General features: G+C 60.5%; 1 protein-coding gene across 2 annotated transcripts; it reads left to right on the top strand.

Annotated features, from left to right (window-relative positions):
* Positions 1 to 1,570: 1,570 nt before the first annotated feature.
* CYP26B1 (cytochrome P450 family 26 subfamily B member 1) lies at positions 1,571 to 26,365 on the top strand. Of its 2 annotated transcripts, none has more exons than XM_079792031.1 (8): positions 1,571 to 1,644; positions 6,532 to 6,610; positions 7,667 to 8,059; positions 11,531 to 11,755; positions 20,269 to 20,544; positions 20,727 to 20,882; positions 22,426 to 22,710; positions 23,128 to 26,365. In XM_079792031.1, the coding sequence occupies exons 3-8, from the start codon at positions 7,856 to 7,858 to the stop codon at positions 23,518 to 23,520; spliced, it is 1,539 nt and encodes a 512-aa protein (XP_079648157.1). In that variant the 5' UTR covers positions 1,571 to 1,644; positions 6,532 to 6,610; positions 7,667 to 7,855; the 3' UTR covers positions 23,521 to 26,365. The 2 variants fall into 2 exon arrangements, with proteins under 2 accessions (XP_079648157.1, XP_079648158.1); XM_079792032.1 differs by lacking the exon at positions 1,571 to 1,644 and adding an exon at positions 6,175 to 6,190.

Raw genomic sequence — 26,365 nt, 5'->3', positions numbered from 1 at the left:
CAGGCCCCAAACTGCCCTGACAGTCCATCCTTCTTCACCTAACAGTCCTGGGAGGTCAAGTGCAGGATGGAACTTTGATTGACAGGGAGAAGCCCAACCCATCCCCGTCCCAACCAGACCCCTGAGAAGAAGCTGGCTGCACAGGCCGAGGTGGGGCCCTGCACCTCCCGGAGCAGTGGCCCGAGAAGACTGCCCGCAGGGGGCTGGGCGGGGCGGGCGGAGGGAGGAGGCTGCGCTCCAGCTCTCTGATGCAGCCACGTGAAAATGAACAGCCTTCCTTCTACCAACAACCTCGAAATTCTGGGATCCGTGGGGTTTTCGCAGCTGAGGTTGAGGGTGGGGGAAGCAGTTTTTAATACCAGACAACATGAAGGCAAATTCACTTAGAGCCACCCAACCACATCCCCCGCCTCTCATATCGGTGTTTTACCTTCGACAAAAGCTCTGGGTTCTCTGTCATGCCTTTCTTTTTTCTGCTGGATCCTGATTGTCAAGCCTTCAAGAAAATGCACTTCAGTCCTTTGTCACTGAGTGTAATTTGATAAACTGAGCAGAAACACACTGCTCGCCCCGTCCTTTCAAAAACTGTTACTGCCAGAGAAAGGGGATGAGGGAAAGAGAGCTGAGGTCTTTGAATGGATGTTTAAGCACGCGGACACGCACACAGTCTCACACACACACAGACACACACAGCCTCATACACACACACACACACACACACACACACACAGTCTCACACACACACAGACACACACAGTCTCAGATACACATACAGACACACACAGCCTCATACACACACAGACACACACAGTCTCACACACACAAACACACACACAGTCTCATACACACACAGACACACACAGTCTCATACACACACAGACACACACAGTCTCAGATACACACACAGACACACACAGTCTCTCACACACACACAGACACACACAGTCTCACACACACACAGACACACACAGCCTCATACACACAGAGACACACACAGTCTCAGATAAACACAGATACACACAGTCTCATAGACACACAGACACACAGAGAGACACACTCATAGTCTCATACACACACACAGACACACACAGCCTCATACACACACAGCCTCATACACACACAGAGACACACAGTCTCATACACACACAGAGACACACACAGTCTCATACACACACACAGACACACACAGTCTCATATACACGCACAGATACAGACACATACACACAATCTCATGCACGCACACGTACACACATCCACACACAGTCTCATACACACACAGATACAGACACACATACACAATCTCATATACACACACGCACACACAGACACACACACAGAGTCTCACACACATACCAGGACGTCCAGTTGCCTGGGATGGGAGGAGGTCGAATCCCAGATTCCTGTGCGTGGGGGCCTGGCCCTGGGGTCCCGGGGTGGCTGTCCTCCCAGCTCCCAGCGACTCCCCTAGTTGCAGGCCTGGTTACCACCGCCCAGTGGGCGGTGCCAGGGCAGGTTGCAGGCTATAAAGGGCTCTTGGCTGCCCAGGCCCTCGCCGCACAGTGTCCCTGCCAGCCGCAGCCAGCGTGGGCCCCTCGCCCCGCAGGCCCCTCTCCCAGGCGGTGCTGACTTGGACACGGCTGCCAGGTGCGTTCCTCCCGCCTACCCCGTGGGCTCTGTTGGCAAGTCCCTCTGTGGGCTGCTTTCGTCTGGTTGGGTGTGGGGTGGGCGGAGAAGGACTGGGATGGGGGCTTTGACTAGGAGGGTGGGGGTGTTTCCATTTCTTCGGAAACATTCCTTCCGGGGCCAGTCGCTGGAGCCGAGATTTCTGAGATGAGGCCTGGGGTGAGGCTCGTCCCCTGTTCAGGCGAAGGAGAAAGAAGCAACGTTCTCTCCCGAGGGCCACCCCTGCCCAGGGTGACAGCGGGCGGGTGCCGGGCTCTCTCCCGTTCCCATCGCAGGGAACTCAGGTGCTGCTCTCTGAGCGGCTGGGACTGGGAGCCGGGCTGTGCTTACATCTGGCACTGCGAGGGAGAGACCCTTGGATCGGGGTGGTTGTCTATAAAACAAAAGTAAAAAAAAAAAAAATCTAGAGAGCCAGGGACGAGAGGATACCTGTGCGTGCGGGCTGGGAGCGAGTCACACGCAGGGACAAAGAAGAAGGAAACCTTTGAGAAATGAATAAACAGGACCCGAATCCAGCTTTTGCTCCAGAGCTTCCCAAACAGCAGGATGGCGGCTCCGAAGAGGTGGGTGGGCCGGTGGGCCTCTGGCAGGCAGTGGCTCTGAGGGTCCGTGCGTGTTCTAAGCAAAGGCCTCCGAGCCCCAAGCTGCAAGCAGGGGGCTGTGGTGATTTCCAAGCCAAGCGGGTTGCGTCCCCACCCCCAGCAGCCTGGCCGGCAGGGGTTCCTTCCCCTCTCGGAATTGCCAGGGCACATTCAGGGAGCGCCCTCTAAGCTGTCCTTGAGGATTGGGCGCCGGAGGGGCACTGCCAGCCAGAATGGGCTCGCTCTGGAGGGAGGACGCAGCGTGGGAGAAGGCAGGCAAGCGCCTCCGGATGCGTGTCTGTGGCCACAGATGGGCTCCGTGGCCGAAGGGGCACTGCTGGCCGGCCGGCCGGAGGAGCTGTTTGCTCCGGCTCCGCCGAAGGGGGTGAGGAACATGCCTGAGCAGGAGCCGGCGTCCCAGGGCAGGCCTCTCTCCGGAGCTCCTCCGATGGAGACAGATCGTCCCTTCCGCTGGCCTTGGGATTTCTCAGGGGAGGGGGCTGCCACTGCGCTGAGGTTCCTCAGAATGAAATGAGGGCCAGCCTGAGGCCCTGGGCAGGACGAGGAGCCGAGAGCCGGTTCCAAGGGCTCCTTGGTGCCAGCCAGCGGGCAGGACAGGGCCGAGAGAGAAGATTCTGAGCTCTGACTCTCAGGCTGGGCCACACGGTCCAGACCGGACGTCAGGAAGATCCTGCACAAACTCTGCAGACCCCGAGTCCTAGCCCTGTCGCCTGCCCACGGGCTCCTGGTCTCTGCTCTCTGGGCACTGGCCGCTAGGACCAAGGAGCCACCCCCACTATCACCCTGGGCTCCCCCCGCCCCCTTTCCATTTGGCTCTGGTTGGAGGAAGCAAAGGTAGTTTTAGGGAAAAGAAAGTAAAAAATTTGCAAATTAAAAAAATTCCAGGCCCAAATTGTGCAAAATCGAGGGTAAAATGGACAACTCCCTCTGTTGTCAGCTTTAAACAAAGGGCAGCCGCTGCATGGGACAGGGCCTCATGTCTCAGCGGCTGCGCGCTTGCTTGGTGGGGGTGTGACCAGGACAACACAATGGGGGCGGGAAGGGGGGCTTTGGGCCGGCTTTCTCATCAGAACAAAAAGTAGTGTGCAAACCTAATATCTACAAATAGGGTCACCTCGCGGGGCTATTGTGAAGATGAAATAAAATAGATTTGTTGCCCTCATAAGGCTGCGCACGGGTAAGGAGTTTGGACAGTTCAATGGCTTCACTCCTTTGGGCACAGAAAGTCCAGGACACTCATGGAGAGCCTTGCACCTCGGGGAGTTTAGGCAGATTTGCCCCCGGGGATGAGTGTTTTCTGAGCCCAGTTAGAGGGTCAGGGGCTGTGCCTTGCCCATTGACTGCATCTTCCCAGAATGCCTGAGGCCTTGTCCTCCATATTCGCCCAGCCCCTTCTGCCGAGCTTTGCAAAGTTCATCCACGTAGAACTCCCTTTGAACCAGCTCCCCCACAACGAATGCCCGGTCTGTTCTGACTGATTTCAAGGCGCCTTAAGGACGGCAGGGACCCGGGAGGCAGGTTGTGCACCCAGGCTTCCGAGTACTGCAGGCAAGAGCGAGAGCCCAGGGTGGGGCGCTCTGGGCCCCCGGGAAAGGGCTGTAGGCAGAGCGTGTCCAGGAGTTCCTGGGACATTAGCTACAGCCGTCCGGGAGGGAGAGGGATGCTCAGGGGGGAACAGGCAGATCATTCTCAGGCCAGAGGGAGAAAAATATTCTGTCTTTGAGCCGCTCCTGCTCCCAGCGCCCGCTTTGGGCCAGTCCCCAAGGGGCCAGTCGCACTCTTCTGAACAAAGGTGAAGGTGGGTGATGCCTGATGGGACTTGAGGTCAGTCTGGGATCAGGGATAGGGTCAACCTGTGACCAGGATTAAGGGTCAGGGTAGGAGCAGGCTCAGGGTTACAGGTGAGACTAAGAACTAGATCAGGGCTCAGTCTGGGGCCAGCGTCAGACATCCATCTGAGGTCAATGAAAGAATGTCCTCTGATGGACTCTGACTGAGAAGATGGCTGCTGACTCTTCTGTGTCCCGGCCCCTCCAAACGAGAACCTGTCCCACAGCCCAGCATTCCCCCTCTCCAGGACACGGCTTTCCCTCTCTTGTTTCCTAAGGACTCTTGGGATTTGAGCAGAGAGATGGTTCCTATTAGGAAATCCTGCAACTATTACTGTGGGGCCATGCTGTCCCTGTGGGCGTTCCCCAAGACCCCACTTGGTGGTTGGGCAATAAGGACTCAGAGTGACGTCCCCAGGCCCCCTCCCACGCCCATGGCACGCCTGCCCATTGGAGGATGAACGTGCACAAAAGCCATTCCCTGAATGTGGAGGAGGGGAGAAGACAGCGCCTTCAGGGAGACTTCTGGGCTGTGATCCCGCAGAGCAGAGCCTCTTGTGGACTCTGGAAGTTGGTGGCTGGAAGGCAGCTATTACTTGAACTTGTTGACAGTGATTCTCTAAGTATACGTGCTTTCCTCTGTATGCGTGTGCTCAGTATTTGCCTGTGCACCTGTCTGCACCCCTCTAAGGCTGTGTGCCCATGCTTTTAGTGGTGCATGTGTTCACCGGTGGGTTCCGCAGGGTCATATTGCCCATTTCACTACCTCAGGGCCAGGACCATGTCTGGGGGTGGAGATCAGGTTGGATACTTAGGGCTCTCCAAAACAACAGGGCCTCAGCAATCTCTCCCAGCCCCATTATCACCAGCGTCATCTCTATACTGGGGATGGTGGCCTGGCCTTGCCACTCCTGGGTGCCCAGTCCAGAGTTGACTGTCCAGTGAAGCTTCCCTGTTGTGAGAATGTGCCCCCGCTCTCTATTTCTGGGTCCACAGTGGTCCTGACAGGGACCCTGTGAGTCCCCGGGCTCCAAGTTGCCTGGGGTGGAAGTCGGAGCCCTTTGGGAGTCTACCAGCAGGCCCTCTAGGGGCCGTCTCCCACGTGAAAGGAGATGGAGGGAAGGGGAGCAGGAATAGCTTCCCTCTGAACCTGTTGTACTATAACTGTCCACCAGGTGGGGTTCCAGGGCAGAGAGTGAGAGTGGAGATGACCCAGCGCTAGAAGCCAGAGAGCAGCTTTAAAAATCTGCGCCCATCCACAGCAGCTTCGGAAGCGCTCACACAGACAGGGGACAGCACCTCTGCTCGCACCGTAGACGCTCACGCGCGCTCCCTCCCAGTGAACTCTGAAACCGAACTCGTATTGGGGGCCCGGGAGGCTTTCAAAGGGGAGTCCAGTTTCATTTACATTCACACCATTCTCAGCTGAAGGTAGGACAGCAAGTCCTCCGCTCCGGGAGTGCAAAAGTGACAGACCGAGACTAGAGGCTGGGGAAACAGGACGCACGGGAGAGAGCGAGCCAGGCACACTAGCTAGATGACGGCCGGGCTGGCACGCACAGCTCCATGGGTCATAGACACGCTGGTGGAGAGGCCAGATGACAGACGGATGCAAGGATGCACAGACACACATACCACGGAGAGCACGCAGATCCTGAGGCACACCACAGCTCCCCCACTCAGGGACGCGCGCGCGCGCGTGTACACACACACACACACACACACGCACACACACACACAGGTGCGTCCCGGGGCCACACGCACACCTCGCACAGGCACGCGCGCCGGGCCCTCTGAGACCGGCTAGGAGAAGGTGCCGCGCTCCCCGGCGTGTTTATTTACCCGTTTGTATCAATGAACGTTTGTATCCGACTCCTCCCGCCTCCAGAGGCCGGGGCCACCGCATTTGTCCCGCCGTGGGACACTCACCGGGACCGGCAACCGGGTTCCTCCGACGCTGCGGGGGGCGGAGGGGACGTCAAAGTTAGAGGGTGTCCAAGTGTCCCAGAGGAGGGGCTGCAGTGTCGGCGGCCCGGGACGCGGATGGGGAAAAGGGGAACCTTGGGGTCTCCTAGGGTAAGAGACCTATGGGGTGGAGGAAGACCTTGTCATCGGAGGGTCGGGGGTGTACGGGCCAGGGACATAGCCGGCGGGGTTCCGCGGGGTAGGAGCTCGGGGACCCTGAGCACAGGTTCAGGGTTTCCTGGGGCCCTTCAGTCGAGGGGTGGTCCGGCGGAGCCCTCAGCTGCTGGGGCGACGGGCCACGCGGGGCTGCCCAAGGAGGGAGGAGGGGGCCAGGGACACCGGAGGGAGGGGAGGAGGGAGGGAAGTAGCCTAGCAGCCAAGCAGGCACCGTGCGAGTGCGCACCGTGTGTGTGTGTGTGTGTGTGTGTGTCTCTCATCTCGTCCGTCTGTAGGTGCTGGGATCTGCGAGACGCCAGAGAGAAGGAAGAGGAGGCGAGAGGTGAACTGAGTTTGATCCTGCGGCGGCTACAAGTGGGTCCCGGGCGGGCGGCGGGCGCGGGCGGCGGGCGGCCGGGGCGGGGCGGGCGGCGGCGGGCGCTCACACGCTCGGGCCGCCGGCCTCTCACCACGCCTCCGGCTTTGTGAGCGCGCCGGGGAGGGGGGGGGGGGCTGGCGGAGCGCCCACGGCGCAGCCTCCCGCCTCTATATAAACACACGCATCGCCTGGCTTTGGACTCAAATTCACATTGAGAGAAGCTTTTAAAACCACCAGCCCTGAAATCCTGCCTCCTGCTTTCCCCCCTCTTTCATTCTTTTTGCCTTCCTTTTCTTTTTCCCCCTCTTTCTTTCCCCAGCAGCAACTCCAGAGCCGAGAGCCTGCGTCCCGGGACGGACTGCCTTTTCTTAATTGATACAATAGCCCAGCTCGGGTTTTCACCTCCTCCCCCAACTCCACCCCGCCTCACCCCTCCCGCCCGCCACCGCCGCCGCCGCCGCCGCCCCAGCGCTCGCCCCGGGCTCTGTCGCCGGCTGCGTCCCATCCCGGCCGAGGTCCGCCGGCTCCGCACCCCGCGCTCCGGCCGCCGCGCCGCCTCGCCCGCCGCGCCCCGCTTCGGGGGTGCAGCGGCGGCTCAGGAGCCCAGGCGCGCCGCCTGGGGCAGCCCAGGGACGCTGCGCTCGGGCCTCTCCACTCGCCTCGGCTGGGGAGCCTCTCCCCTTGCCCCCAAAGTTTCTGGGTTCGTTGGAATTTTTGGATTCAGGATTTTTTCCCTTTTTTTTTCCACCTAGGAATTTGAGGGGGAAACTTTTGACCAATCGATCGCATTTTCTATCTCTCCTTCCCCCTTCTTCTTCTTTTTTTTTTCCTGAGCAGGGGAAGGGGTTTACAAGAGAGGTTCCCGCTGGACAAAGTTTTTCAAAGTTTTCCGAGTGTGATGGTTGCGGGGAGAGCTAACCCACCAGCTTGATTCACGGCTTCATCTCACCACCCCTCGAGCTGCCCCTAAGTCCGCTATAAGGGAACAAACAAACAAACAAACAAACAAAGTTACACTCCCAGTCGCCTCGTGTCTCCTCTCTCTCTTCTAGGCATTTTTTTCCCCCCTTTCCCGCTCTCCCCCTCTCCCCTTCCCTTGGCCCCTTCCTCCTTCTCTGTTTCGGCTGGAGGTGCCAGGACCCTCGGCCGCAGTCACCCCTCCCCCGCCGCTCCAGTCCCTTGTCCGGCCCTCCCCTCCCCCGCCGCGGCCGGCGCAGCCAATCCCCCGAGCGGCCGCCAACATGATCTTTGAGGGCTTGGAGCTGGTGTCCGCGCTGGCCACCCTCGCCGCGTGCCTGGTGTCGGTGACGCTGCTGCTGGCCGTGTCGCAGCAGCTGTGGCAGCTGCGCTGGGCTGCCACCCGCGACAAGAGCTGCAAGCTGCCCATCCCCAAGGGCTCCATGGGCTTCCCGCTCATCGGAGAGACCGGCCACTGGCTGCTCCAGGTAAGGGCGCGCTCGCTCCGGGGCTCTCCGGGGTCCGCTAGCGGCGAGCGCCGGGCCGCTGGTGCCGCGGGCCGGCCAGGGGGCGCCGGGAGCCTGAAGACACGGGTCCCGCCACGCCCCTTCCCTCCTATCTCCCTGCGCCTCCCGGGCTTCGCTTGCCCGCCCGCGGCGCGGTTCGAAGCCCGCGGGCGCAGGGGGCGCAGGTTCAGGGAGCTGATCAGAGAGGTCCCCGGAGCTGAGAAGGATCCCAAGACAGACTCTTCGCAGTTGCAGGCTATTCAGCAGAGGTGCATGGGGAGTCCGCTTTCGCCTCCCCTTTGCCCTCCAGGCCCCAGGCACCATAGGCTTCCTGGGCTTTGGCGGTGCCATTGGGACCCGGAAAATTGAGTCCGGGAGGAGGAGGGGGGGGGGGGGGCCGCAAAGGCAGTCAGAACTGCCTATTAAAGACCCGGACTTGCTCCTGCCCTCTCGTTGGCTGCTCCAGGTACCACTACCCTGGGTCACGGTCCGAGAAAGTGTGTGTTTTGTGGTGGGAGAGGAAGGAAGTAACCCAAGGAAAATGAGAAGCCTGGGACCCGAGGTTTCTCTGCTTTCGGGGAAAAGGGTCTATTTGCTTATTGGGTGAGGACAGTGCAGCCGGGGAGAGGTGTGTGTGAGATCCACAGAGTGCATGTGTGTTTGCTGTTGGATGCCGCACAACCCTGCACCGCTGGTGATACAGGGGGTGCGCGCGGCGGGAACCGGACCCAGGTAGGTCATGGGGGGGATGAACCTGGAGTTAAACTCCGTCAAGTGCTAGACAATCGCTTTTGCAATTTGATACACACCAGGTCTCTTTCTTGGGGAGGAGGGGGGACGTCCCTAGGTCGACCGCAGGAGGTGTGTTGTGTGCGCTCACGCGCGAGTGTTTGTCAGGCTGAGGCTGGTGAGCGTTAGGAGAAGGATGAACGCCCTGAAACGGACGGCCCCGGCGGGGAGAGGTGAGGTGGGAGGTGGACGCAGAGACCTGTGGATTTAGAAGGGAGAAAGCTTGGCTTGAAACTAACAGACGCGTGCAATTCGCTCTCACATGCTTACATCCCGCTGGGCGCCAAGTGTCAGCGGACCCGGGGCGCGGAGAGGGGTGCTGTGGTCTTCCCCCAAGTCCCAGAATCACCCCTTTTCTTTGGGGGGTTGTTCGTGCAACCGGGTGGGGTTCACTTTAACCAATGAGACTCCCCCCTCCCCCCAAGAAAGAAATCCCCAGAGCATATCCCCAGCCACCACACTTTTTAAAGGGTTAACTGCGGCGGTGGTCTAGGCTTTTGGCCGAGAATTTAGGAAATAAAATAACTCACTTGGGCATAAGCTCCTGCCTCGTTAGAGCCAATCTGCGGAATCCGCGGTCTGTCACCACCCCCACCCCCGTTTCCTGACCTTTCCCTGCCCCCCCATGTCCCCCTGACCTTTTTTCAGAATCCCACAAGGGCCCTAGGGGCTCAGCGTCCAGCCCAGCGCAGAAGGTGGGGAGGAGGAACCGGGCCTGCGCCTCCCCATCCATTTGCCCTTGGGGTCCTGGACTCCGCGGTGGGAGGGAGATGGGGGGGTGCGTGCAGAGGAGTGCTGAAGGGGTTAACGGGAGCCTTCTGAATCCCAGCTTTATTTTTTCGGAGTCATTTATCAGATTTTACGGGGGGACCTCCAAGGGCTCTCCGTTTCCACCGTGCGCCATCTAAACAGAGCCCAGGGCTAAAAATACAACATTTTTGTATAAATTGGACTCGCGGCCCGAGCGGCCGCCCCTATGAAAGTCCTCTTTGTGAAGACCGTGGAAACGGCGGACAAATAACTCTTTATTAATGCCACAAAAAAACGCACTTTAATTATAGTTAGGCAGATCAGAGGCTGGGGGGCGGGGGGGCGGTGGCGGGAGAGAGGCGGCGGCGACCTCGGAAAATTCACAGCCCAACTTTTGTGTCGAAAGAAAAGAAAAACAGAGGAAAAGAAGGAGAGGAGAGACGAGAGTCAGACTGAGTGAGCGAGACGGTATAGCAGACGGAGGGAGGGAACCCCGCTCTTCACCCCCGCTTAGTCGCACCTCCACCCTCTCTGAGATTTCTCTTAAAGGGGTAGACGCCGTCTAGGTCGGCGGCAGGGTGGGGGTTGTTCTCCCCGACCCGCCGGCACGGGAGCGGGGCGGCGTCCCGCGGCCCAGCCCCCCTGCCGGAGGCGCGGGGGCTCCAGGCTCGCTCCCTGTCGCGCGCCGGGGCCGGAGGCGCATGTGGAAAAGTGATTAGGACTCTGGGTTCTGCAGAGTCACTTTTCGGCGGGGCTGGGGTGTGTACACATCTAGCTGGAGAAGGCTTTTCCGTGGAAGAAAGGAAAGTGAGCAGGAGGACCCACCCGGGAACCGGGGAAGCCAAGCTGTCCCTCCGGGCGTGCCTGGCCCGGGAGCCTGGAGCCGGCATCTCACTCTTGTCGGCAGGAAGGCTGGGCGGCGGGACAGGTGGCGCCCCTCCCCTTGTCCCCCGGGGCGGCCTTGGCAGGAGAAGGGTTAATGCGGGGTGGGGTAGCAAGTTCCTACGTCAAAGGTGAGCGGGACGCCCCCGCCCCCGCCTCTCGGAGGTCCCCTCGGTTTCCGGTGCCCTCCGGGGGCCGGCCCCCACCAGCTCCTCCGAGTGCGGCCGGGGCTCGGGCCCGGCTCCCTTCCGCTAACGCCGCGGCCGCCGCTGCGGGGGATCCAATTACCTGCGAAGGCCGCCCGGCCCGCCCCGCCCCGCCCCGCCCCGCCCCGCGGGACGCGCCCTCCTCCCCGCTCCCGTCCCAAGCTCCAGGGCGGCGACGAAAGTCCTTTTCAGTTATTTCCAGGGCATGCTGCCTTAGGAAAACCTCGGCTCTCAGATCGTGAACAGACCCTGCAGAGCCGCCAAGGGCCACCGGGTCCCTTCGCGGTCCACACCCGAGAGCCGAGGAACTCCCGCCCCCAGCTGCAGAGCCCGCCTCGGGGCACGGACCGCTCGCCGCTATAAATAATCTTTGGCCTGCGGCCACTCCGCGGGGTCTCGCCAGCCAGTGGCCGGGAGCCTGGAAATATTTATTTCCAGAGGAGGCGGAGGAGTTGGGGGTGGTAGGAAGGGTGACGGAGGCTCTAGCTCCGGGTGCTGCCGTCCGGGATACCTTTTCCCTCCCGACCGACAGTCGTTACTAAAAAACAGCTTCCGCGGGGTGCCCCTGGGCCTCCCTCCCGCCTCCTCGCATTATTTATTATCCTCTGGGCCCTACTTCCCAGGTCTTGTGCTTGCTCTGAAAAATAAAACCTACGCGCGTGCTTGTGTATTGGGGGGCGGGGGTCTGGGTACTGGTGCCTTGAGTGGTGTGTCCCGTCCCCCATCCCCCTCCCTCCCTCCCCCGCGGGTCCTGGAAGCTGGGCCTCTGGTTAGCCTCATCCGGAGAAGGGCGCCCTCAGAGAGGTCTCCGTTGTGGCTCCCGCAGGGTTCTGGCTTCCAGTCCTCGCGGAGGGAGAAGTACGGCAATGTGTTTAAGACGCACTTGCTGGGACGGCCGCTGATCCGCGTGACGGGCGCGGAGAACGTGCGCAAGATCCTGATGGGCGAGCACCACCTCGTGAGCACCGAGTGGCCGCGCAGCACGCGCATGCTTCTGGGCCCGAACACGGTGGCCAACTCCATCGGCGACATCCACCGCAACAAGCGCAAGGTAAGAGCCCCGCCGCCCTGCTCGACCCTCCTATCCCGGGCACCCCTCTGGGGGAAAGGAGTTCTGGGAGCCCCGGGGACGTCTCCACCCACTCTGTGCCCCGCGTGCACACCATCCTGGGGGTTCCCTGCTGCGATACGGCTCGACGGCCTGCACAGGCCTCCGCCGGGTCGGCTCTCTTGCTGGCCCCAAGGTTGGTCCAATGGGTGGCTTTTTGAGGGGTGGTTTGGACGGAGCTTGGACGTGAGGGGATTGAGGCCTCTACCGCCAATCCTCACCGTGCTCCCCAAAACCGGAAAAAGAAGCGGGTAGACGATGGCTAGGTCTCCCCTTCTTGTCGTGTTTCCCCCGTGAATTCCGAAGGGTCATTCTAAGAATCAAACGTAGCCTGCCCGCCGCAGGTTGCTTTAATAGCGACGCCATCCGGCGCGGGGGCTGGGGCGCCTGGTGCGCAGCGGTTCCAGGGCCCTGTCGGGGAGGGGCCAGGTGGAATTGGGGCCACAGCGCGCGCGGGTCTGGACCGTGGGGGAAGGACGAGGGGATGGGGGAGCGGCGGAGGCGCGGCGGGGGATCAAAGCGCACCTACCCCCTCCCATAAAGAGGAAGAGAAAGTGGGTGTTGATCCTGTGGATTTCCCGAGCGCCTGGAAGAGGCGCGAAGGAGGAGAGCCAGCGCGCCGCGAGCGAGCCTCCCCGCCCCCTCCCGGGGCTGAGCCGCCGCCGCTGCAGCCGCCGCGGCTCGGAGCGCGGGCGGCACGTGCTGTTTGAACTGCAGTAACCCGAAAGCTGAGCCGCCGGCTGGCGGGGAGCTGGCTTGCCGGCTTAAAGCGTCCAGAAGGGGGTGGGGGAGACTGCACGACCTCTCCTCCTTCCTTTTCTTTTTCCCCTCCCATTGGGTCAGAGTACTCAGGTTTGAAACCCGAAGGAAACCCCGAGGCAGCCTCTGATCGCTGGGTAGAGTGGCAGAGCCCAGGAGAGGGGAGGGGGCGACTGTGGGCAGCCCCCCTCTGCCGGAAGGCTGCGTGTGAGGTGGTCTCAGGGAACGTAGGAATTCATCTTACAGTATTTGATGTCTTCTGAAAGGCCCGTGAAGAGTAGTTAGTTCTCCGTGGCAGACAAAAGGAGGAAAAGCCGCATGGAGTGGACTGGTCTGCGCTCACCACCAACACCCCTCCTCCCATAAAACATGTATTTCAGGACACGAAAGGGACTCGCAAAGTCTTCTCTCTCATGGCCTCACTGGAGCAGGAAGCCGCTGACAGGGCCCTGGTCAGATCGGAGGGAGGGTGTTCTGGGAAGTGGCTGGGAGGGGGCTGTAGGCTCAGGAATGGGGGCTTTTCAAATATCTTGGACACATTTTTTTTTCTTAGTGTTTGTGGCTCCACCAAAAGCTCATCCCAAAGAATGTGGAGGGAGGCTGAGACTCAGAAACCCAGCTCCAAAGAATGTGATTGCTTCTCCTTGTATCTTCATAGAGTCTTTGACAAGAAAGTAATTCTTTTCCCCTTCACAGGGGGCAACACTGAGACTCAGAGCGTTTGAGAGACTTCAGACCAGGAGACATAGCAAAGGCAGGTGGAGTCCTGAGCGTTCCTCCACGGGAAGAGGTGTTTCCTTCCAGGCTACCAAGCGGAGCCCTGCTCAGTTCTGCCCACCGGGGGCTGGCAGAAGCTGGAGGGTGGGGATGGAACGGGATCCTGGGAGGAAGAAGGCTTGGTCAAGACCTGAGTGTGAGCCCCTGGGCGTTCAGAGAGCTTCTGAGTGAGGCTGTTCCTTGGGGAGCCAGCCACCCTCTGCCTGCCTTGGCCTCTGGCCGCCAGGTGGGGAGGGCCTTCCTGGAAAGCCCCAAGGTTTTGGGCTTCGTTGTCCATTTGGGAGGAGCGGAGTGGGAGCGAGATGGCATAGACGACCCATGTCAGAGGAATACACAGGGAAGGGGAGAGAGGGCTGTGGTGGGGCCGGGCTGGGAGCAAAATCTGAGGACCCCTATGGGGCACACACGGGCATACACTTGCCTTGCCCTCTAGCTCCCTGGGCATGGGGAGCAGCCATAATGAAGCTCATCCTGACACAGGCTTGGAAGCAATGCAGGGCCCTCCCTTTGTGTGTACTAATTGTGTGCTTGCTAGGGGACATGTGTACACATGGTCCTATAGTAAGTGCATGGATAGTCTCTCTAGTTGGTGTTCCATGAACTTAAGTTTCCTGAACTAAACAGAAGACCTTGGGTTAGGTACAAATATAAAGCAGGAAACCGGGTCCTTGCCCTCAAAAAGCGGAGTGTAGCCGGAGGGATGTGAGGAGAATACTCAGGGGCACGTGTTGGTCCTGGAGAGAATGGCCAATCAGCTGGACCCAACACCCCGTGGGCCCAATGCAGCCAGGGCGGGGCTGCCGGGTGCCACTCACTGCCTTCTGCCTGGAGAGGGGGCTGCTGGGCCAGGCCAAGGCCTGGTTAGGATACATTCGCAGGAAGCGAGGCCCAGGTGTGCTGGGGCCCAGCTGGCGGGGTAACTAGGGGCGTCACTGTTTCCACGGGGGCTGGTGACCCACTCCTTCTCTGGGAGGTCTGACCAGATGTTCTGGGAAGGGACTCCTCACGGCCATCGCTGAATCCAGGTGTTTGCCCCGGTTGCCCTGGTTGTCTAGGGCCAAGAGGGGAGGGGTTGCCAGGGAGAAAGTTCGAGAAGTCTTTCCCAGTCTGAAATAGTCCTCTCTGAAAGCCAGGCCTGTGTCCCTATAGCCACCACCAAACTCTGTCCCTCCTCCTTTGTTACACTTCCCCCACCTGGAGTGCCCCTGATTGATGGAGGAGGCCCCCCCCCCTCTTCTTTTTGTGTGCAGAGAGGCTGCGGTGCTGCCCCGGAAGGGTGGACAGAGTCTGGTAGGAATGACGGGGGGAGGGGGTGGAATTGTCAGACATTTCCTCGTTCAGAGATAGGGCTGGGTCTCTGCACCAAGGGGCCAGAGCTTCAGGGCGCCTCAGACAGTGGTCTTCCCAGAACTGAGAGATACACTTGGCCTGGAACCCCTGGACTGGGGAGACCCCGGAGTAGTCTTCTTGCCTCTCCTTCAGATCCCCGGCTACAAGGCCTTCTGTGACAGAGGCTGAGGTGGGGCAGGGCTCCCGGGCTTTGGAGGGAGGGATTAAGAGACCCACCCACTGACTCTCACTAACCCTCCAGGCCCCGTCCTGGGCGGGGGTGGAGCTTAGGCTCAGGATCACTGTCCTCCTCTCAGAAACCCTGTGTATTTCTGTGGGGATGGAGCAGCCGGGAGGTGCTTCAGCAGGCAGGCAGAGCCAGGAGGGCCGTGGTCGCAGGGTCCTGGGGGAGGCCAGCCAGGCCTCTCTGTAGGTGGCATTCAGACCAGTGACTTCAAAGTCATGTCCACGAGGCTCAGCTCAGAGCAGAAGTTCCCACCTGCTTCGAATGGGAAGGAGGGAGGCGTGCATAGCCAGGCACCTCTGTTCCTGGGAGGGCCTCCTGGCATAGACCTTGGTCCCACCAGCTGAAGTCCTTCACCCAAAAGTCACTGTGACACCAGCTGGTGGGCACAGGGGCCATGGAGAGGGCAGGTGGCAGGAAGGATGTCTCTGAAGGTCAGTGTGGGAGGAGCCCACAGCCAGCCTCCAGGGCGCCTGGGAGCCTTGCCTCCCTCTGCATGCCCTTGTGCCAAACAGTGGGAGGGTGGGTTGGCTGGGGGTGGGGGGCCACCCCCTCCCTTTTCCCTCTGTTCTGTGTCCTTCTCCCAGGATGGGGAGGGGTCTTCGCCCGTGATGCTGATGTGCTTGTTCGCTCTTCAGCCTTGGGAGACAAGTGTGGCCTTGGTGAGGAGGGGGTGGGTGCTTAGCTGGGGTCTGCTCTGGCCCTGAGCCCCTTCTGCCACTGATGTATCCATTCCAGGTTCCCAGGCAGAAGGGCAGGCATTGGGAGCGTGTCTCCAGGGGCTGAGAAATACTGAGAGCAAAACGGAGTAGCCAGGACGGCTGGCCTTGCCCTTAGAATCAACTTGGGCCAGAGAGCAGGGTCCCCCTCAGGGCTCTGTCAGAGCCTTGGGGTTGAGTACAGGGCCTGGTGGGGCTAGGAGTGGTGCCAGGCAGGGGGTTCAGAGACCCTGGTGGGTGTGACCCATCATGCCCTGGACGTGACCTTGGGAGGCCCTTCCCCTTTGGGCCTCAGCTTTCTGGGGGGGTTCACTATGGCTGAAGGAGGAAGGAGTGGGCAAACCTTTTCAGTGCGTGTGGCTCTGCCAAGCGCTGTCCTCCTCTCCCCCACTGGGTAAGAGGGTCTCTGGTTGTGTGTGGAAGGGTCAGGGGAGGTAATTAGAGCTGAAGGCAAATGAGGGACAGGTATACTGCTTCTGTAGATGCGGGGAACCCAGAGGGACACGCACAGGCTCGGAGGTCTGGGCCAGCCCCTCCCAGCCAGAGGGGCTGAGTAGGGGCTGGCGCAGGAGGCAGCCAGGATGCAGCCCAGGCCCCATGGAAATGCCAGGCGGCTGGGAAGATGACGTCCTCTCTGGTCCTCCCTCTTACTTGAGTATAAAGTACACACCTTGGCGTCACCCCTGTGCTGTGCGGACAGCTGCCCCGGTGGCTGCGTGCCCTCTGTTATTCTTTCCACTCCTAAGGCCACGGCTCCGGTGGCTTGGCGGGGTGGCCTGCCTAGGCCCCCACCCTCCCGGGCAGCCGCTTCCATTCCTCCCAGTCTGAGTCACTGGCCCAGGGAGTGGGTTCCCTCTCTGGCTCTTCCAGCTCTGGAGGCTGCCCATCCATCTCAATCTGTCTGTCCATCCGTAGCGGCCAGCAGAGAAGGGGAGGTTATGTGGCTGGGCATATCAGGATGCAGGGCCGTTGGGGGTTCATGGAGTGACTCCCCTCCCAGGGGCACTGGGTGAGAGGCAGGAGTGGGGATGAGGAAGGATTTGTAAAATCAATTATAGGGAATTTGAGCTTTGACAAGCCCCTTGGTGGTCCCTCCTCACTCCCCTTCCCACCTCCTTGTGGCTTCATCTCTCATTCAGGGGAGAAGGAGAACCAGGGAGGCGGACTCCTGAGCCGTAGTGCTGGTGGGGGAACCAGCACGGGCGGGGGAGGGGGGAGGGTTTCCAAGCACATCCTAGGGGCAGGAGCCCAGCCCACCCAGCCGGTGGCTGAGGTTCCCAGATCTCCCCACCCTCTGCCCGGCTCCCCTGGCTCTAACCCTGGTAGAGAGTCCATACCTGCTGCTCCCTCTGCGGGGCTTTGCCGGGGCCAGGCCTGCTCCCGATGACCTTTGTCCAGCATTCTTGGCTCCCTGTTGGGAATTCCACGGGAAGCCAGAGGGGGACAAAGCCGCCCTGGCCGCTGTTACTGTTGTGGTCAGGGGAGGCGGCTCTGGGGGCCGGGAGCCCTTCCTCTCCTCACACTGAGTGGCTCCACTGGGCACCTTCCCACATGCCCGCGTCCTGACCCCGCCCGCCCCATGGCAGCCTCCCTCTGCCCTGGCCAGCACCTCCGCCTCCTCCTGGCCTGTGTGGCGGGGGCTGCCCCTACTTCGGGAAGTGCCCCGTTGTTAACCCTGGGCACAGACCCAGGCATGAGGCCCTGGAGTTTTCCCGGGGCCTGGGAGGCCCCAGTGCCTACGGAGCAGCCGGGCCAGAGGCAGGAGCACGGCCTGGGGGACTCCCTTGGTCCCGGAGTGCCCGAAACTGCCTTTGCCTGGCTTCTCATTTGGGTAGTTTCTCCAGCTCGGGGGGCTCTGAGGAGAGTCCTGGGACATCCAGGTGAGAAAGAGACTCCAGAAGTTAGATCTCTGGTTGGGTCAGGGTAAGAGCCTTGCTCCTGGCTGCAGTTCTCTTTTTGGAAGCCCAGCCCTGGGGGGGGGGGGGGGGAGGCCCTGCAATTCAAGGTGTTTGTGGGCTTCCTGAGGTGTGGACCACTGGCCCTTTCAGTCCCTCGGCTCAGTCCCAGGTCTCCTTGAGTCCCCCCTGCCCTCCCCAAGGCTCGAGAAGGCGCTATTCAGTCGGCCATCGCTAGAGGGCGCAGGGACTGTAACCTTTGGGGCAGGGCAGGGCTTGCCAGTGGGTCCAGCCTGGCCACTCCTGAGGATGCATTGGGGGCCCTGAGAGCGCCCCTTTTGGTAACCCCGAGGTGGCCCCTCCTGGGCCACCGTAGCCCTTGTAGGGAGTGTGAGTGGGGGCCTGGCAGGCACGGGGGGACTCGTGCAGTGCCAGATTCTGGGCTTCTCTGAGGGGATAGCATCTGCTTAGGGACATACGGATACTGGCGTTTATGTGCCGTGTACACTGAGCGGAAAAAAGGGGTCGCCAGGCTCAACCTTACCATTTTACAGATGAGGATGCTGAGCCTGGGGGTGGCTTGGCCATGATCGCACAGCAAGTTGGTGGATGATCTGGGGTTAAAATCAGGCCTCTGGGCACCCAGCCTGCCTTTTCCCACCACCCACTGCCTCTTAGGGCCCAGCTGGCATTGACTTTGCCGGTTCTGGTCAGTGTGGCCTCTGCCCCATTGCCCCGCTACATGCCCACCTTGGAGCCCAGGTCTCCCTGGCACCGGGGGCCTGGCCATCCCCTGCCTCCATGCTTTCCATGACAGCACCCCTCTGTCTGCCCCGGGCTGGGCTGGCTCTGGGCCAGGGATGGCTTCCTTGTCCTTGCCTGTCCCCACCTCCAGCCTTCCGCCCGAGGCCTGGTGGCCACAGTCATCTTTCTGCTTCTCCAGCGAGCCTGCTCAGCTCCCACACGCCACTCTCTGCTCACCCCGTGGGCTCCTTGCTGTTCTGTAAGGCCCCTTAGTTGGCCAGGGTTGGGGTCTGGGGACAGGGCCCCCACTCCCACCCCAGACGATTTTTTGACCAAGAGCTGAACCAAGACACCTATGGATGCCCCGGCGGAGGGCGGAGACAGAGAGCACTGCCTTTATCCATAACCCTGTGGAGGGAGGTGGCAGCCGGAGTCCCCCCTGGAAATTCCTGGGACCCCGACCCAGACAAGGTGTGTGTGACCCGTCCGGGCCCGGGTGGCCCTTGCCCACCTCCCGTGGCCCTTCTACCTTTCAGCTGGCCCTTCCCAGCAGGAGCAGCCCCAAACAGTGCGGCTTCCCTGCCCCTCACCAGCGGCCTCCCGCCCGCCCGCCCGCCCTCCCTCTGCCCACCGGGAATTTCGGAATGAAAGTGCTATTGTGAACGCCTGGCTGGGCCACTGAAGGGCCAGCACTGTTATTTCTGCAAACCAGCCCTCCCATTAGCCATGCAGGGCCGAGGCCAGGAAAATGTTACCTTTTCCTCCTCGAGCTGACTGCAGGGGAAATTCTCACATTTACAGTTTGTGTGGTGGTTGTGTTTGGGGGGCAGGAGGGGAGGGCGGGCGCGTGTGTGTGGTTTGCATGGGGCAGGGTTGGGGGGGGGCTGGAGGAACATTTGCCTCCTTCCCCTGAGCTGCCCCTCCCCCTGCTTTCCCCATGACCTTCCCCTTGGTGCTGGCGGGAGGGCACCCCCCTTCTGCTCCAGACTCTGGGGCAGGGGGTGGATGGAGGGTGTCGGTTACAAGTGAGACCCACAGGCCATCAGTAAATAAACTAACATCCTCCCCTCTCGTATCACCTTGGCAGCAGCAGGGGCATCTGGGTGAGGAGGGGCAGGAGGGGTTGCTGAGGCATCGGGAGGACTGAAAGCAGGGCATCAGGGTCTCATTAGCTGCAGTTCTCTTGGACCAGGAAGATGCAAGGAATTAGAAAGGGCTTCTGCTAGCCTTTGTGATCTTTTGGGGTGGAGAGCCTCGCCCCCATCCTCCTGCCTCCAGACCTGGTCGCACTGAAACCTTTTCGATGGCACAGCTGTTAACAGACTCCCTAGGATCGCCACCTCGTACCTGGTTCCCAGGGAGGGAGAGCAAATCTGGGTCTCAGGAAGTCCTACTTGCAGTCTAGCCTCAGACTCTCTTGTTCTCCCGTCAGTGGAGCAGAAGAGCCACCTCGTCCTCCTCGCCCATTCTGTTCACCGTTGTTCCCCTCCTCCCGGGCACTTCTGCCCTGTGGCCTGAGGATTCCGGAATGGGCCACTGCCTCCCCCCCAGCCCCGCCCAGACCTCTCTGTGCTGCCCCGTGGCTGGGACGGCCGCATCAGCCACAGACCTGTGGGCAGCTGGACTGCCCAGCCCCCAGGGCTTTGCCATTGTTCGGAGCACAAGCTTTTCTGAGCTCCAGACAGAAGATGAGAGCGCAGGTCCCCCCTGGGAGTGATGTGGACGGTCCCCGAGTAACAATTCTTAGGAATGATGTTTTCATCCCGTCCTGCTCTCCCACCCGCCACCAAGACACAGGCCGGTCAGGATCGGGGAGCCAGTGAGGGCACCGTGTCCAGGAGACAGAAGGCGGGGCGTGGCCAGGGTGAGGACCTGGAGTGTTCCCCAATCACAGCCCCGGGACCTGTGCCTCAGCCAGGCCCCGGGAGGGAGCCTTGTAGGCAGCCCGAGCCCATCTGACCAGGTGCCCGCCTACCTCTCTCCCTCCAGGTGTTCTCCAAGATCTTCAGCCATGAGGCTCTGGAGAGCTACCTGCCCAAGATCCAGCTGGTGATCCAGGACACGCTGCGCGCCTGGAGCAGCCACCCCGAGGCCATCAACGTGTACCAGGAGGCCCAGAAGCTCACCTTCCGCATGGCCATCCGCGTCCTCCTGGGCTTCAGCATCCCCGAGGAGGACCTCGGGCACCTCTTTGAGGTCTACCAGCAGTTCGTGGAGAATGTCTTCTCCCTGCCCGTCGACTTGCCCTTCAGTGGCTACCGACGGGTGAGCACCCAGTCACACGGACAGAGGGAGTGCCCGTGGGAGGGCGGGGGGAGCCTTCCCCGCGGTCTCTGTGGAGAGGGGACGTTCTCATAGGAACCCCCAACCTGCTCCACCTAGGGAGGAGGCCCTTGGTGGCCCTGCCTTTCCCCTGGGGTGACAGGATGGTCCCCTTCTCCCCGCAGGGCATTCAGGCACGACAGACCCTACAGAAGGGCCTGGAAAAGGCCATCCGGGAGAAGCTGCAGTGCACGCAGGGCAAGGACTATTCGGACGCACTGGACATCCTCATCGAGAGCAGCAAGGAGCACGGGAAGGAGATGACCATGCAGGAGCTGAAGGTGGGGCCTCCCCAGCGGGCAGCACCGCGCCCATGCTCCAAACGGGGCTGCCCCGGGTGTGTGTGTGTGTGTGGGGGGGGGGGGGGTGGCGCCGGCCCCCTCTACCTCCACAGGGACTGTTTCTGAGCAGCTGCGGTGGTGTCACCGCACTGGGCTGGGGCTGAAGCAGGAGGGAGACCATGTCCCCGCCTGCCCTGCACAGGGCCTGGTGGGAGGACTCGGAGCATCTGCGACGGGCGGAGCTGCCTTCCCTCTGCCCACGAATGGCTGTGCACCCCGTCCGTCCTGCTGGTGCATGGTCCCCATGACACTGGCCCCCAGGCTCTCCGTCCCACCCAGTCCTACCCACCATTCGGGAAGAGATGTGAGAAGCTGGCCCTTAGCGCCCTCCGCAGGGACTCCCCTCCCCCCAGTCTCTATGATTTCAGTGCGTTTTAATGGTCCCAAGAGCCCTGGAGGTCACCTAGGGAAACTCAGACCCAGCAGGGGAAGCCACCTTCTGGGCAGCCTGGTCCTTAGATTTGGATCTAACTCAGGTCTCCTCCCGTCCCACCAGCCTTTCCCCGTTGGTGGCCTTTGATGCCCTCCCAGGCTGCTTGGCACTGAGGAAGCCCCGTTGGGCTGCCGGCACCGACACTGTCCACATAGGGCTCTGGGAGGGCTTCCTGCCTGCCTTTCGCAGGGGGTGTCCCGCCTGGGAAGGGACCCATTAGTTCACCTCCTGTAGACCCCGCCCCCCACCAGCTTGCCAGGAGCCGGTGGAGACTTGCTGCAGACTCCCACCCCCCACCTTGGCTCCCCCTCTTCTAGCTTCAGTTTTCCCCCTGGTGAGCCAGGAAGGAGCCCAGTAACCTGCCCATTTCACAGGATGTTTGGGACGCAAGGGACCCAGGCCCCTTCCCTCTCCTCTCTGGGCCTGGCGTCCACATTTGTAAAATGTAGGGCTTGGAATGAGGCCACCTGCTGGGCCCTTTCCAGGGGGCACCCATGGCCCAGGGGTCCTGCTCCCCAGGGTCCCCTGGAGGAGTCCCCTCAGCCTTCTCACTGCTGTGCCCTCCCAGGTCCTCGTGGGTATGGCCTCAGACTGCCTCCCAGACCCTCATGTCCTCCTGGGGGCAGTGGAAGGAGCTGGGACTGGGAAGGTGGGGGTTTTGACCCTGAACCCCCACCTCACTCACCTGCATAGTGCCCGGCTCCTGGGGATTTTTTTCTTTTTTCTGTGAGCTCACTGCACGGACCAGGCTGCTGGGGCTCCCGGCCCCGGATCCAGCAGTGAGTGAGACGTGGCCCCACCCAGGGGACTGCCCGGCCAGTGCCCCTGCCCTGGCGGTAGCAGTTGTATCTCCTGCTGAGTCCGGGGACTGACCCTCTGACCTGTGTCCATCGGGGCCCAAATGCTCCAGCAACATGAGGCCTGGAGGAAGCAGGCAGGGCCCAGCTAGATGACGCTGAGGCTCGGGGGACCTGGCAGAGGGGGGTTACCCCAGGCTGGGTCTGCCTGGTGAACAGATCCCTAACGGCGCCTCTCCTCTCTGCGCTGCAGGACGGGACCCTGGAGCTGATCTTCGCCGCCTACGCCACCACGGCCAGCGCCAGCACGTCGCTCATCATGCAGCTGCTGAAGCACCCGGCCGTGCTGGAGAAGCTGCGGGAGGAGCTGCGGGCCCACGGCATCCTGCACAGCGGCGGCTGCCCCTGCGAGGGCACCCTGCGCCTGGACACCCTCAGCGGGCTGCACTACCTGGACTGCGTCATCAAGGAGGTCATGCGCCTCTTCACGCCCATCTCCGGCGGCTACCGCACCGTGCTGCAGACCTTCGAGCTCGACGTGAGCCCGGGGCCTCGGGGGTGGGCCTCCGGGGGCCGCGGGAGCACTGCCTGGGGCTGATGGGAAAGAACAGACCCCCCCTCGGGGTACCTCAGTCTGATGGGGAGATACCCCTTGTTTTCAAGGAGCTTTGGATCTGATGGGAGAGACCTGGACCCAAAGGCTGGGTCAGATGAAGCCAGCCTGGGTGTCATATATGACGTTGCATGTAGACACTATAAATGTCATATATGACGCTGCATGTAGACACTATAAGTAAGAGACAACTAACATGCTGAGGGTGCTGGCCAGGCCGGGGGATCACAGTAGGGTGTCTCTGGGAACATCTGGGTGGGGGGCTGGCAGGCAGGGGGTCCGGGCCCTCTCAGATCTCTCCTCCCACCCTCACCACCACACCCTTCCCCCTCCTGCCTCCAGGGTTTCCAGATCCCCAAAGGATGGAGCGTCATGTACAGCATTCGGGATACTCACGACACAGCGCCTGTGTTCAAAGATGTGAACGTATTTGACCCCGACCGCTTCGGCCAGGCTCGGAGCGAGGACAAGGACGGCCGCTTCCATTACCTCCCCTTCGGCGGCGGCGTCCGGACCTGCCTGGGCAAGCACCTGGCCAAGCTGTTCCTGAAGGTGCTGGCGGTGGAGCTGGCCAGCACCAGCCGCTTCGAGCTGGCCACCCGGACCTTCCCCCGCATCACCCTGGTCCCCGTCCTGCACCCCGTGGACGGCCTCAGCGTCAAGTTCTTCGGCCTGGACTCGAACCAGAACAAGATCCTGCCGGAGACGGAGGCCATGCTCAGTGCCACGGTCTAAGGGGGCCTGGCCCACGCCCCTGCCTCAGCCCGGCCAGGCCCTGGGGTGGGAGGCGATGGAAGGGTACAAACCTGTGTGTGGGAGGGGGCTGCTGCCCGGGGAAGGGGAGGGCCCCCATACCTGGCCCTCCTGTTTTCTCTCCCTGGCAAGCCCTACCCAAAGCCAAAAGGGCCCTGTTCTTTGGGGGGATGGGGCCCCCCCTCCTGGCTCCTGCTTCTCCCAGTCTCTCTCCAGTTCCCACCAGCTTAGCTCCTGGGACAGGGCCTGGCCGGGGCCTCCGCATGCCCGTTACAGTGTTAAATGTCAGTCACCTCACGCTGCAGCATTTGCTTGTCAGGTTCCCAACGGACCCCTCCCCTCCCATTTCGTTTGGACCCTATTGGTTTGAGGTCACGTGGTCGACATGGGGGGCAGGAGGAAGAGTTGAGCTCTTTAGCACCCCGCCCCCTCCTGCCTCTACTCAGACTCAGGCACCTGCCCCGCCTGGTGTTCGCCTAGAGTCCCCCCCTTTGCCAGTTTGGACATTTGAAATTACCTATTGCTGCTACTTGTTTTTCTTTCCTCTGAAGTTGGGGCAAAAGAGCTCCAGGCCCCGTCCTCCCAGCATCCTCTCTGGTGGCCCGGGGCGTGCACACAGCAATGACATCCCCACCTCCCTGCCAGGTGGCCTTGAGCCCACCCTGCTCCACGGTTACACCCCGCCAAGGCCCTCGGCTCATATTTATTCACGGATCTAACCGAATCTTGGCGTTACTGGGGACTGGGCTTGCACCTCCTCCACCCCCAGCCTCCGTCCCAGCTGCCCGGGGACCTACTTCTGCGAGTGACTCAGCCCTCTCTGGCTGAGCTTCAGCAGCTCCCCCAGGCTCCAGACCTTCTGTGGGTTCAACCTCCACGGCACTTCTGGGGTGCAGTCCAGCACCTCTGCCTTTGTCCCCCAGCTGAAGATGAGGAAATGGCCCACTGCCCCCTCCCCAACTCTGCCAGCAGCATGGGGATTTGGAGGCTGCACCATCTCCCACACAGTCACTGTTCCCCCGGGTGCCCCCCCCCCCCACTAGACTAGTGAGTCTGGGGAAGGATACGGGTTCTTTCTCTGACAGGGAGCGAGGGGCTCCATTGTCCCTTCCTTAACCTTCCCCCTCCGCCTTGGAAAGGTGTCCTTGAAGGCCCTTCCCACCTCTATGCCACTGTCTGCTTAGCCCAGCTCAGGGGTGTGGGACGAGATGAGAGCGAGGGGAGGTGAGCTAGAAGGCAGCCCTTCCTCAGGGGTCCTGAGGCGGCTGCGGGGAGGCTGTGGGGAGAGCCGAGGAGCATGTGCGATTTGTGAGAAGTGATTTGCTTGGAAACGGGCCAGTCGGTGGGGGGGATGACTGGGGGGAAGAGGAGTAGCTGCTGCCACCAGCATTTTGGGATGCCCCCCGGGCTGGTGTGGGGCCTTTGGTGAGTCTTCAGCGGTTTTGTCTGGTTTTGGATTTGTCTTCGCTGTCTGTGTTTCTCAATTGGCTTTTGATGCCGTAAAAGCGATGAGTCCTCTTTACAAGAAAACCAGCGCACGGAGGAAGGTGCGGGACGTCGATGCGTCTGCCTCTCGAAGAGGTGACCACTGACCACGCAGTGGCCTCCGCTGAGGGTGTTGAGGGGACAGATGGCACTCCCACGCTGGACCCCACTCATAACCCCCTGTTCTCAGTTGTTTCATTTGGTTTCTTCCTTTTCACTATTAAAAAATAGTGTGGAGCAGATTTGATTGGCAAAAAACAGACATTCAAAAAAAAATTAGTAATATCTCTCAGTTTCTCTGCATTCTGAAAAACAGGCAAAAATGTGTTAAGACTCATCAAAACTTGCAGGAGAGCTGCATGGTCCACCAGCGTTGGCCACCCACAAGAAAGCCTGGCGTCTGGAAGTTCCTGCGCCTTCAAGCTAACCCGGCTCGCCCGGCCCAGTCGTGCTCGGTCCAGTAGCTGGGGATGCGCAGGGGCCGCTTCAGGCGGGAAGCCCACTGGGCGTGGCCCTGGAGGACTCTGGGAGGCCTCAGTGGACCTTCCATTTGGGGTGACCAGCTGGAGAGGGGCGGAGAGAGGGCTGAGGAGGGTCCCTGTGAGGAGGGAAGGAGGATCATTTGCCCTGCTGGGTCTCAGAGATAACCAGAGAAAGGAAGAAAGCTCTTGACTGGCTGAGCGAGGGGTTCCCATGTCGAAGTCCATCCATCTCTCCTCTGTGCGTCCGTCGGTGTCCGTGTGTCTGTGTGTAGGTCTCCTAGACGTAGCATAGCTGGGTGATGTTTTCTCACTTACCATTCCTAACTATTGTAACTTGACGTTAAAAAGACAAAACCCCACCACACGTTTCCTGCCACGGGCTTGCAGATTGAAGCACTTTCGATGTTGGGCGCTGGCGATTCTGTTCTGGGCTCCATCCCGACCCTGCCCAGAGCGCTATGATATTATTTTATACACAAAACTTTTTTTTTTTCATAAATGTTATAATTTTGTGTCTGTCTTTATAAACTATTATAAGTACTATTTTTGTTATAATTCAAAATAGATATTTAGTATAAAGTTTTTGCTGTTAAATATTTGTTATTTAGTAAAATATGAATTTTTCTCTATTGTAAACATGGTTCAAAATATTAATATGTTTTTATCACAGTTGTTTTAATATTGAAAAAGCACTTGTGTGTTTTGTTTTGATATGAAACTGGTGCCGTGCGTTTTTGCTGTCACGTGGTCTTAATCTGTATATAATATTCCATGTTGCATATTAAAAAAAAAATGAATGTTGTGCATTTTGTGATTTTGAAAGTACTCGATGTGGCTCTTTCATAGGCTTCCATAATAAA

Source organism: Cnephaeus nilssonii (genome assembly GCF_951640355.1).
Source record: "Cnephaeus nilssonii genome assembly, chromosome: 15".
NCBI lineage: Eukaryota > Metazoa > Chordata > Mammalia > Chiroptera > Vespertilionidae > Cnephaeus > Cnephaeus nilssonii.
Note: the sequence above shows the minus strand (reverse complement) of the source record. Positions and strands in the feature narration are given on the sequence as shown.